Source organism: Kuraishia capsulata, genomic scaffold (assembly GCF_000576695.1).
Source record: "Kuraishia capsulata CBS 1993 genomic scaffold, Kuraishia_capsulata_scaffold_3, whole genome shotgun sequence".
Taxonomy (NCBI): Eukaryota; Fungi; Ascomycota; class Pichiomycetes; order Pichiales; family Pichiaceae; genus Kuraishia; species Kuraishia capsulata.
Genome location: NW_019172952.1, coordinates 1,258,665 through 1,270,501, shown reverse-complemented (window position 1 = coordinate 1,270,501; position 11,837 = coordinate 1,258,665). Strand labels below are relative to the sequence as shown.

The following is an 11,837-nucleotide window of genomic DNA, read 5'->3' as shown; positions in this document are numbered from 1 at the left end:
GTTCTTCCAATGCCATTGAGTCAGTTTCCACAGTCACCAACAGCCTTATAAACTGCGGGATGAAGAACTTGAGCTCGTCTATAGGATATGTCGCAGCTCTCTGGCACAGGTGGTAGTGAATACCAATGTTGTCGGCATATTTCTGGAGATATGCTATGCAGTGGTACAGGTTGAATTGCGAAGAGCTGATAAACCTCAGCAACAGTGCATTCCCCGATTGTTCCATGGTAAAATGCGTATTCTATGTGAAGGGCTAATTTGATGTGTATGCCGACCCAAAGTGACTTGTTACGATCACGTCACCCGAGAGTTGCAAATGTGCCAAATCAAGATGAAATTAAGGAAAGAATCAAATCCGGTCTCTTGACAAGGTTGAGCTTTGTTTTCAATCCAATTCTCGCGAAATTGGTCAACCGAGAAGGGATATGCCTAACTTGATTAGATGACAAGACAATATAGAGCACCAAGCGGAACACTAACTTTAAAACCTCGTTGATTCCGCAATTCCAAGTTGAAAATCAGAATTCACCCACAACCACAACTGATTGAGCACTCCAACCACGAAATAAATTATATTCCTGGCTTGTAGTAACGACTAAACCACACTGTTTTCATCAAACTCTCAAGGTCTTGAGCTGGCACTCGCTTTGATCAGCTGTCAGGACACGACACGTTCGCCCGCCTTGGTTACGCAGCCCCGTCTGGTGACATAATGCAGGGAACGAGTTCAAAGAGTGTGCTCTGGGTGAGGCTCAAAAGCAAGGCCATACGCGAAAACTACAGTCTTTGTTCGAAGCAGGCAAGTTTCTAATAGTCTGGGTGTTTTTAGTGGACGACTTGGTGAGCCAGCTGATTGATTTTTGGGATCCAGTAACTTCCAGTGGAGATTCACCGACGACTCTGTGATCTCCTCCAGTGTTTTGAGTCACGTCGAAAACTTCTCGCTAAAGTTCTAGCATGCCTTCGTCAATCGGTGATTATCCTTCTGTGCAGTCGTATGCGACTCCGCGGAAGAGTAAGCATCACATTGGAGAGTTTGATTACTCATCGCAGCCTCTAAAAGTTGCGCTTCAAAAGGTGACTGTGGACATCAACCTAGCCACGCAAACAATTGATGGAGAGACCGAGATAACGGTGTTGCCATTGAGTCCTGGACTCAGGGTGATAAAACTGGACTGCAGGGCAATCCAGATAAGGGAAGTCTTTGTGAACAATAAGAGGTGTCAGTACATGCTGAATGACTTCCTGCAAAACGACGAGTATCAGAACGATTTGGAAAACGAAACTTTGAGGAACAACTACAAGTTCAACGAACGTTATGATGTGGCCTCCGAGACCATTTCCATTGAACAGCACCATTTATACAGAGGAAAGTTTCATCCACTGTTTTCAGACAACAATGACCCGGATTCCGCATCCACGGTATCCATAGAGGAGACTGAGAATCTAACAATTGTTCTTCCAGAGAATCTGAAACTCAGGCTACACGATCCGAATGCTCTGTCGACAATATCTCCAGCTACTGGAAAGTCAACGCATAACACTCCGATTACAGCCAATTCCCTGGCTGGAGCAGAGAGGGTGTACACACCCTTGACCTTGAAAATCGTTTATCAGGTCAAAAGCCCGAAGGAAGGTGTTCTCTTTCACGGTGGCCTGCACACCAATATACCGAAAGAGAAATGGTGCTGCTACACGTCGAATAGCGATCTTGGATGCAGTGCAAGCTCTTGGGTTCCCTGCATTGATAATTTTCAAGAAAGACCTGCATGGGAAGTGAGCATATCTGTTCCCAAAACCATTCGTGACATCGGAGAGACTAAGATCATTGGTACCAAAGAGGCTGAGTTGGCCATGAGGAAACGTAATCTCATGGAAAATGACGACGACGATGCTGAAAACGATGATGCCCAGGAGACTGAAGACCAGGCTCAGCTGGATGATAGTGCTTACCTAGACAGAGAATTTGTCGTGGTATGTCCCGATAGTGTCAGTATGAAGGAGTTTCCTCATCAGATTGATATGGGCAAAAAGATCATTGGTTTTCAATTTCACAACCCGTCTGCTGCCCACCACATTGGTTTTGCAGTCGGGGCGTTCGAAAGCATGCCCATATTGAAGTTGGGCGAGGACGATATCTTTTCAGCACCAGCCACTGCAGATGATGGATCTGCTGGGGAACCTGGGACATCCCAAATGCCCTTGAATGTATATTATATGCCTGGAAGAAAGGCGGAGGTCTTGAACACATGCCTGTTTCTTCCCAAAGCACTGGACTTCTACTCCAATGAGTTTGGATCGTTTCCATTCAACAGCTATTCGCTGGTGTTTATTGATGATCTACCAGCAACGGTTTGTGGATTCGCTGGTTTGACTATTGCCAACACCGACCTCCTTTACGGACCTAATTTGATTGAGCCAATGTTTGAAGCAACAGAAACGCTTGCCGTTGCTCTTTCTCAGCAATATTCAGGTATCAATGTTTTGCCCTACTCTTTGAACGATGTCTGGTGCACCATTGGAATATCCCGCTACATGGCTGGACAATATTTGAGACGATTGTATGGCTGGAACCATTTTAAGTTCCAGACCAAGAAACGCTCCGATCTGGTGTGTGATCTAGATATAGGAAAACGTCCACTAGCCAACCAGCTATACCGATTTCCTGTCAATGAGGCCCATGATTTCGATTTCATCAACCTGAAAGCCCCATTGGTGCTTTTCATTTTGGATAGACGTATGACCAAGACTGATAAGTCGTTCGGTCTGTCTCGTGTTATTCCCAAGGTCTTCCTTCAGGCTATGTCGGGGGATTTGATCAGCGGTAACTGCTTGTCAACAGCCCATTTTCAACATGTTTGTGAAAAGGTGGCGCACAACAGACTGGAGAGTTTTTTCCAGAACTGGGTTCACAATTCAGGAACTCCTGTTTTCAAGGTCACGCAACGATTCAACAAAAAGAGGATGTTCATAGAGATGGGAATCAGACAGGTACCCTCTCGCGACGACATCAGTAACCATGATGGCGATTTCGGTTTGCGTGATAGGTCATCGATGGCCTCAGCAAGCAGCAAACAGCAGCATCGGGTTTCCAACTTCCTAAATGATGCCTCGGAAGTGTTGTCTGGTGAAGAGTCTCAGCAGAATTCTCATGTGTTCACCGGTCCCATGACTATTCGTATCCACGAGGCAGACGGTACTCCCTACGAACACATCGTGGACATCAAGGAACCATTCACGAAGTTCGATATACAGTACAACACCAAGTACAAGCGTTTGAAGAGACCATCGAAGAAAGACGAGGAAGGAGTGGCTACAGCCGTGAAAGACGATGATTTGAAATCCGTCAGAATGTTGGGTGACATTCTTTCGTCACAAAAGGAGATGGCAGAATGGGGATTGCAAGGCTTCACCGAGGAAGAAATGGAAGCGAGATCTGGTGAGGCTTTTGAATGGATTAGAGCTGATGCTGATTTCGAGTGGCTTTGCCGGATCTACGTGAACCAGCCTGATTACATGTACCAATCGCAATTGAACCAAGACAGAGACGTTGAAGCTCAACTGGATAGTGTGAGGTTTTTCAGCAATGCGCTAAAACCATCTTCCTTCTACTTTACGGCTCTACTTCGCACATTGCTCGACTCTAGGTATTACTTTGGCGTCAGAATTGAGGCTGCATTCGGTTTGGCCAAGTTGTCCAACCAGGAGAACGGATTTAAAGGGCTGAAATATCTTCTGGTGGTGTTCAAAACTCTCTTCTGTTATGATACAAAGGTTAGTGCCAAGGATGCCCTTGACCAGATTGCTCTTGGTCTCCTGCCACTTCCGAACGACTTCTCCAACTTTGAGGATTTGTTCGTAAGGGAGGCGATACCTGAGGCTCTGGCCACCGTTCGCGGTAATGAAGGAGAAATACCGCTTGCTGTGAGTCGAGCTTTGGTTAATGTCTTGAAATTCAACGATAATTCTGCAAATGACTTTGCGGACTGTTTCTACACTTCCACCTTGGTTTCATGCCTTTCGAGTGTTATCTTGAACTCAAAGTTGGAAACAGATGAGACTGAAAACTCTCCCCTCAAGAAAGTTCTATCTGAGGCGTTATTCGAGATTGACAGACTTTTCAAGCTGGATGAATGGGTTCCTTCTTACCACAACACCGTGAGAACCACGGTTCTGTCTGCAAAGCTGAATATGGCCAGAAAGGGTATCATTAACCTTCCTTTTGACTTGTGTTTGAACTACTCAAAATCTGAGAGCAGCAGGGAGACGAGACTAGTTGCCATTGAGTCCATCCTGACACTGGGTGGTCTCAGAAACGCTGCTTTGTTGAAGTACATCTTCTCGGTGATGAAATTCGACACATCACACTCATTCAGGGACGCGGGAGTAGGCGTGTTCATCAAAAGTCTTGCAATCGCCGCATTGGAAGGTGTGCCTTACAGCGTTGACGATGAGGAGTTCTATGAGGACGCCGAAGAGTCAGGCCATACGAACTTGATTGGTGGAGCGGATGACGTGATCGTTGTAGAGGATGCTATAAATCCTCTCAAGAGCCGCAGAGGTGTCAGCACACATTCTCTGGTCATTCGAGCAATCAATACACTTCGCCGTGATTTGTCAATAGGAAAGGGTCTTCGACACGAATTATGGACAAGTCTACACTCGTGTTTCTTCTCTGTGCATTCTAAGAGAGAGCTTTTTGACATTATTGATGTGCTCTATCAGGCTTACGACAAGTTTTCAGTTACCGTTGACAGACCTATGCAAAAGAAGCTTGCCGTTGTATACGACAAGCTGGTGGTCAAGGACCCTGCTCAACCACCAACATCGTTCTTTGTCTCTTTGAAACTGCAAGGAAGGTTGAAGGTTCAACTTGCGACCACATTGAAGCGCGCTCCAGTTGCAGCAGAGCCAGTCAGACCAATCATCAAACTCAAAACGAGAGATGGTATCCCAAAGGTGAAACTCGAATTGAAACATACTACTGACTCGCCTTCTGGACAAGTCCCTCCAGCTACGAAGACCACTCCGAAGGTACCAAGTGTCAAGCTGAAGGCTCCTACAGTCAAATCTGTTTCGGAAGTTAGGCCCAAATTTGAGGTCAAATTCAAGTATTCTTCTGGTGTTATTTCTTCGTCTAATGCTGCAACACCAAAGACCAAACGCACGGTTGACTTCGAGATCCTAAGGTCTACTCCAGATACTCCACTGAGGTACGTCAAATACATGTTGAACCAGCATAAAGTGGTTCTTTCTTCTGATGAGTTTAGATCAGATACCACCATGAAGGTTCCCGTGACTCTGAAAATTCATCCCGCCATTTTGAGGGCCGAAGAGTACAGAGTAAGATCTATGGCTAGTCTGGAGGAAACGCCCTCTGTGAAGCGCAGATCGTCCGACCAAGCTGGAAAGCCCCCAATGAAGAAGCAAAAGCCAGAAGAATCCGAGAACGAACCTTCTGTGCCCAAAATCAGGCTCAAACTAAAATTCTGACTATTAAATGTATATTATAATAATCCTCTGTAATCTGCCAAAATTTCGCTATCCTATCACTATCGCTGCCTTTAAGGCCCGGCCCGGGTATCCGACGTCGTGTGACTCCGAAATCTTATCTGGGAGTCCATGATGTTTTGTTCAAACGCAACACACAAGTTGTGACCCAAAACATTTCATACTCCGCTGCTCAGCTCGATATACCAGTCTATAATAGGTTTGGCAAGGTCACGAGCCAAATATCTGCAATGCAATTACAACGCAGGTATCTATGCTTGGCGATGCTAGTTCTGGTGGGATATGTAAAGGCAGAGGATCCCATTCAGTCCCCACCAGATGGCATATCATCGTCCGTTGAACCAGTCCTCAATTCTGCTGGTAAAAACGTGGAAACTGCAGATTCATTCACTAATCCCAGCCATGTTACAAATAACTCACAAATTGCGATTTCTGCCGAGTTCGAAAGCCGACCTTCATCGGACACAATTCCAGGAGCTAACCTATCTGTGGAGATAGATCATGAGGCATACGATACCGAATTTTACGACGACAACTCTTCTGTTATAGTGGATATTGAAAATGAGATACAGCAGTACTCGAGCTCAGCAAACTTCCCTGTTCACAACGACTCTAATAACAAAACTCAAAACGAGACCTCTGCCGATCTTGAGAACGACGTTGGCCTGGCGCAAATCCTGGAGATGACCGCTGGCTCGTCTTCCAACCTGTCTATTTCAACAAATTTGACCGAAAAATCTGAAAATGGGTCGTTGCTCAGTCAAAATGAAACAACTCATAACGATTTGATAGGTAGCTTCGACGAAGCGTTGACAAATCTGACTGGAACATCTGATTCCGGCCTGCTATTAAACGGATCTGAAAAGGCTGACGATGAGGCAGATGTGCATTTCATGTCATTTGAGGAATGGAAGAGAAAGAATGCTTTGGAAAACCCTGTGGTCAAGGAAAAGACAAAAGCCGCAAGGGCTCCGACTACGACGCACCAGTCTGCTCACTTCGTGGGGCCTCTGAGCGAGGAGATTGAAATACCCTTGGACTTGTTTGGAGGTGAGCCAAGCCAAGTTGAAGATGAAGGAGGTAAAATCTACAAGGACAGGTTCAACTACGCGTCGTTCGACTGCGCCGCCACGATTATGAAAACGAACTCAGAAGCGAAAGGTGCTTCTGCCATTTTGAACGAGAACAAAGACTCGTATCTTCTGAATGAATGCGTGGCACCAAATAAGTTTGTTGTTATTGAGCTTTGTGAGGACATTCTCGTGGATACGGTGCTGTTAGGAAACTACGAGTTTTTCTCCTCGTCTTTCAAGACAATCCGTTTATCTGTGAGTGATCGTTTCCCTGTTCCTCAAAATGGCTGGAAAGTCCTGGGTGAGTTCGAGGCTGAGAATATCAGAGATTTGCAATCGTTTACAATCAAGAACCCTTTGATTTGGGCAAGATATCTTCGGCTTGAAGTTCTGTCTTACTTTGGAGGAGAGTACTACTGTCCGCTGTCTGCCATCCGAGTCTATGGTAAGACAATGATGGAGGAATTCAAACTGGAGGAAGAAAAAGAACTATCGGGTGTTGCTGACGAAGAAGCCGAAGAAGAAGTGGAGCAAATTGAGAATGCCCAAGATTCCCCAGCTTCGGATATCTTGCTTCGTAGGAACAGCAGCGATGCTGCCGACCTGAACTCCTCTGTCATCGACATGGAACAGGTCGCCACGTTGGATGAGGATTGTTCAGTTGCCCTGATGCATCTGGGACTGGAGCAATTCCTGGAAGAAAGAAGCGCGGATGACTTCTGTATAGAGACAGACTTCACAGTTCCTTCTATGGCTACCGATCATCCCGCTCAAGAGCCCACGACCCAGGAGTCCATTTACAAGAGTATCGTCAAGAGGTTGTCGTTGCTTGAATCGAACGCCAGTCTTTCGTTGCTCTATATTGAAGAGCAGAGCAAGCTTCTTTCGAAGGCCTTCGAGAAGATGGAAAAACGTCAAATCACCAAGTTTGATTTGCTGGTTTCGGCTTTCAACATCTCCATTCACTCTCAGCTATCTCAGCTGAAATCGCTGTACACTTCTTTTCAGGACGATACTCTGGTTCTGCTTAACGATCAACGCAGAAAACATGCTGAGTTACTCACTATGTCTGCTTCAGAAGTAGACTCGTTGGCATCACAATTGGCAGCTCAGAAGCGTCTGGGACTGCTGAATTCGATTGTGTTAATATGTCTACTGATCTATATCGTGGTTACCAGAGACACTTTCATCGAGGCCGAGGTTCTGGAGGATCAACAGTTTGACGATAGCCAGTCTTCGCACTCGGCCCGATCCGATTCTCCAAGCCCCATCATCAGCTCTCCCTCATCAACCACGTCTCTTCCAAAGAAACGTCACAAGATACGACTGAGCATCGGTCACAAGATCGCCCGCTCGTATTCCGATTACTTCTACGACAAGTCTAGTCAGCAGCAATACGTTTACAGCCAGCCAACGTCGCTGGACGGCGGAGAAGGCATCCGTGTGGAGCTGAACCCTATTGATACCAAGTTCGATGACGACGCAGTTTCGGTCTCCAAGTCGGTTCGTTTCGAAGGTGATACCTCAGAGAGCAAGCCAGACCAATTTAGTGAAGGTGATGCAACCACACCAGACGATAGCGGAAGCGACCCTGCCATATCTGGATGATGGGACTGTATAATAGACGGGTGTAATTTACGGTAGCAATATTATGGTACATGTTCCGTTTTCGAATTGAATGTAATTCAACTTTTCAATGCTTGAAAGTATAAGCGACTTAACTAAGCGGATAATGGACGAATGGAACCTGTCCTATCGGCAGCGGCAAAAACACAAGCTAGAATCTATTAATGCAAGGTAAAGCAACTCTTTTTTATAATATTCCAGTGCTTGTGCGTGTGTGAGTGTGTGGTTGGTGAAAAGTAGCCCTAGAACTCCAGCTGGGACGAAAGAGGACTGGTCATGGGATAACTGTGGGCATCGGAATAGCTCTCATTCTCGTCGTACATGTCAATTGGAGAAGACGTGGGATAATGGCTTGCATACTTGTCCTGGAGCGTGGGGGTTCCTTCTCCACGCATGTCTATTGTGTTTGTGCTGTCGCGACTGTTATGCGTCTTCTTTGGATCCTTCGAGATGATGTCAACCATGCTGTCGTTCAAGTTCTCAGAAGGCGGACATGATGAGTAGGACGTCTGCGACGAAAAGGACGAAAAAGTGGATGATTGCGACGTCACGGAAGGAGGAGTCATTGGCATTGGAGAGGAGCCCGAGTTGGTGCGTGTGTAACGGTATGGAGTTGTGGGCATGTACTGCGCAATTGGCGGACGATTAGGAACCGCAAAGGGAGAAGCAAAGACCGGCTGAAGTTCTTGGGAAACCTCGTCCTTGATCATCTGGTCCCAATTGAGGTCAATGCCCAGGACGATGTTGGCAATCGAGACGACCTGAGGGTTGTACAGTAGATTGCTCAAAAAAGGCTCGTCTGCCTCTCTCGAAACAGACTCCAAAACAGGGTTCAATTTGCTCAGCACAGTCTCTTCTCTCATCATGAAATCGTTGACTATTCCAATGACTCCCAGGGAACGGTATTTGGTGAAAAGCAGCTCTGACGGCTTTCTCAGGGACTTGACGAACAGCAGTGCTAGCTGCCGCAGTTGCGTGACGGTCTCCAGACCTTCAAAATCTATCACCAATGGAGCATACACCTTTGGCTCTGTGTTTTCCGAGTTTTCGCCTCGGTTCTCTCTCATCATTTTCCTTCTGCTGTTGACCTCATAGGCCAGGGTGATTCTCTCGAGCGACTTGGCCCCAATTGGGATATCCAGCATGGAGCATGCAATCAAATGAGCCGCAGTGGCCACCATGGAGGTTGGAAAGCACAAGTATGCCCTTTCGAAGAGCGATAACTCACACAGGTATCTCCCAACCACTATGGTAGCACACTCCATCTGGCTGTCTTTCTTGAACCGCGGGTCAGAATCGTCTCTGGCACAGGTAACCGCTAGTTGCAGGGCATCTTCCAGAGACGTATGGCCCAAGGACCAGTTCAAAGTCTTAAGAATGCAAATCTCCATGTCCTTGAACATGTTCTCGTCAAAGTTGTTACGGCACATTGCAACCAGCTCTCTCACCGTGGGCACTCGGCTCTTCTTGTCCTCGTACTTGGCGGCGATCCAGAGGGCGGTGCAGCCCACCAAGTGGTAATGGTGCTTATAAGCCTGTCTCGTAGCACAGTATCTGTCGATGATATTGCAGGTCAAGAACAGGGTATGGGGCTTCAGCTTGTAGCACGCGTGTATCTCCAACAAAAAATCAATGAGGTACGGTCTCATGTACCATTCGAGCTCGGGCTGTTGATCAATGCACTTGGGCTCAACAGCAGAATTCACCTCAAGATTTCTGTAGTGTCTGGCGATCTCCTTCTGGTATTCCGATATCAACCTGTAGTTGTTCTCCGTTTCGATCTGATCCAGACGAACGGGATACGGCCGCGAGGTTTTGATTTCCGGTGGGCCCAATGGCTGCAAAGACCGTGATCTGGGCTTCTGCTGTGGTTGTAGCGACATGGAGAAGAATGGACTTTAGTGACAAGGCCTATGACAGTGCTGTGGAATGTGGATATATGACGATTCGGCGACTATGAATAGGATAACAGCATATAACAGGGATAACAAGGATTTTGGTATAGTGAATGCCTCTTAGGAAAAAGAGGAGGGTCAAAAGTTGGACAGGTGGTCAAGGATGGGTCTATAGGCTTCACCAATGATTGCAACAAGAACAAGGCCTGTAAGTGATCAGTAAGAAGAGAGCGGAATGAAATTAGGAACTGAGTGAGTGGTGGACCGGATATGTGTTTTGGGGTCTTGATAATGCTGAGAGGCTTCAAGAGTCTTCAAGAAGGTAGAAAAGGAAGTCGCACTGATTATAAACGAAGGTGCAATTGATAAATATCCCTTTGAAGGGTTTCCTCCTAACGATCGAAAAACGCGTGGGGACGCGGTGGTCCGGATAGAGGAGGGATAGAGCCCTACTACACGTCTGTCTAATCAGGCGGATTGGCCGTTGCTGAGAGAGGATGTTGTGGAGGGCTGGGGGGCTGGGGCGTTGACGATGTTTTGATGAAGCTGAGATATGGTGTTATTAGTATCGTGCCATCGAGCTTGCCGACCATGCCTTTTGCGATTGAAAACTGGACTGGTTTGAGTCAACGATCCGTGCCCTTTCAACGTCCTGTCTTCAAGGACGTGCGAGGCAGACTCCTTCTGAAGGTCTGTGGTACCAGGATTAAACACGTGTGTGCGCGGCTCAAGTTCTCAGGCAGGACTGAGAGGCTGACATGTTGGTTGTTCAAGACGATGATTATTGGAAATTAGTATTGGAATGTAGCTGACGGAGCGGAGAATCATTCTGGCTTGCCTTGGGATGTTGCTCGGCTCCTTTACCACAAATTTTGGTACTCAGACCCGTGCTGTCTGGTCGCGCGAGGCCTTACCAACAACCAAGGGTGTGGTATTTTATGCATGAGGTGCATTAAAATAAGCATTTTTGGAAGGGAGAATTCTGGTTTAGGTCGTGTTGGCATCCCATTTTTGCTTTACGGTCCCTGCCAAAATAGCCCCTGCTAGTTTTCAGCCGTTTGTAGTAAGCTCTTGGTCCATACGGCTTAATTAGTTGCTCTGAAATGCAATTCGATGATCATTCGCTGTGATTAGCGCGTTTTGTCTTCTTGAGCATTGGGGAGATCCCTCGGATACGAATCCCGGTGTGAGTGCGGCACTGATTTGGGTTTCGCAGACCGCGCTCAGAATCCCGAGCAGGAAGGTGTATTGAAGCAACGTAGAAATATGAGTGAGGAATCGATGTATTCAGCGGAGGAGGCTACGGGTGCTCGACAGGGTGCTACTGATGATTACTTTGTAGAGATTAAACTTTTCGAATAGCAAAAGCAGCCCAATTGCAGTGGCCTCCCTTTGCGCCTGCAATTGGACCCTTTAAGGTTCAAAGCATACCGCCGCGATCACGGTAGACGCTCCAATGGAATCTAAAACGTCACTATCGATAAAAAAATTGACTTTCTGTGTTTACGGAGTGACCCCAAACCGCTCACTATATCCGTTTTGCCTTCAGCGCCGCTAATTAAGGGCAAGGCCATCTCTCCCGTCGGATGGCGGCTGAACTCTTTTTCCTCGAGATGGCGCCCTCGGAAAAATTATCTATTCCATCAACGCATTATCCGCTAAGTGCATACTCTCTTTAATAGGGGTTCTCTACGAAGAGAACTGGCTTTTGAATATTCTCTTGTACAATAGC

The 11,837-nt window shown here is 46.8% G+C and overlaps 4 protein-coding genes across 4 annotated transcripts in view; 2 read left to right on the top strand and 2 right to left on the bottom strand.

Annotated features, from left to right (window-relative positions):
• The window catches only part of KUCA_T00002905001 (uncharacterized protein), a gene marked incomplete at both ends in the record, with an annotated part of 399 nt that extends 173 nt beyond the window's left edge, over positions 1 to 226 (bottom strand). The window contains one exon of the mRNA XM_022603194.1: positions 1 to 226. This exon is cut by the window's left edge and continues 173 nt beyond it. Within this exon, the coding sequence (XP_022458924.1) occupies positions 1 to 226 (226 nt within the window).
• Positions 227 to 957: 731 nt separating this feature from the next.
• KUCA_T00002904001 (uncharacterized protein) lies at positions 958 to 5,493 on the top strand (the record flags this gene model as incomplete). The annotated part of the gene is made up of 1 exon (XM_022603193.1): positions 958 to 5,493. The coding sequence occupies one exon, from the start codon at positions 958 to 960 to the stop codon at positions 5,491 to 5,493; it is 4,536 nt and encodes a 1,511-aa protein (XP_022458923.1).
• A 248-nt stretch (positions 5,494 to 5,741) lies between these two features.
• KUCA_T00002903001 (uncharacterized protein) lies at positions 5,742 to 8,192 on the top strand (the record flags this gene model as incomplete). Its single annotated transcript, XM_022603192.1, has 1 exon — positions 5,742 to 8,192. The coding sequence occupies one exon, from the start codon at positions 5,742 to 5,744 to the stop codon at positions 8,190 to 8,192; it is 2,451 nt and encodes an 816-aa protein (XP_022458922.1).
• A 260-nt stretch (positions 8,193 to 8,452) lies between these two features.
• Positions 8,453 to 10,093, bottom strand: KUCA_T00002902001 (uncharacterized protein; the record flags this gene model as incomplete). Its single annotated transcript, XM_022603191.1, has 1 exon — positions 8,453 to 10,093. The coding sequence occupies one exon, from the start codon at positions 10,091 to 10,093 to the stop codon at positions 8,453 to 8,455; it is 1,641 nt and encodes a 546-aa protein (XP_022458921.1).
• Between the last annotated feature and the right edge of the window lie 1,744 nt (positions 10,094 to 11,837).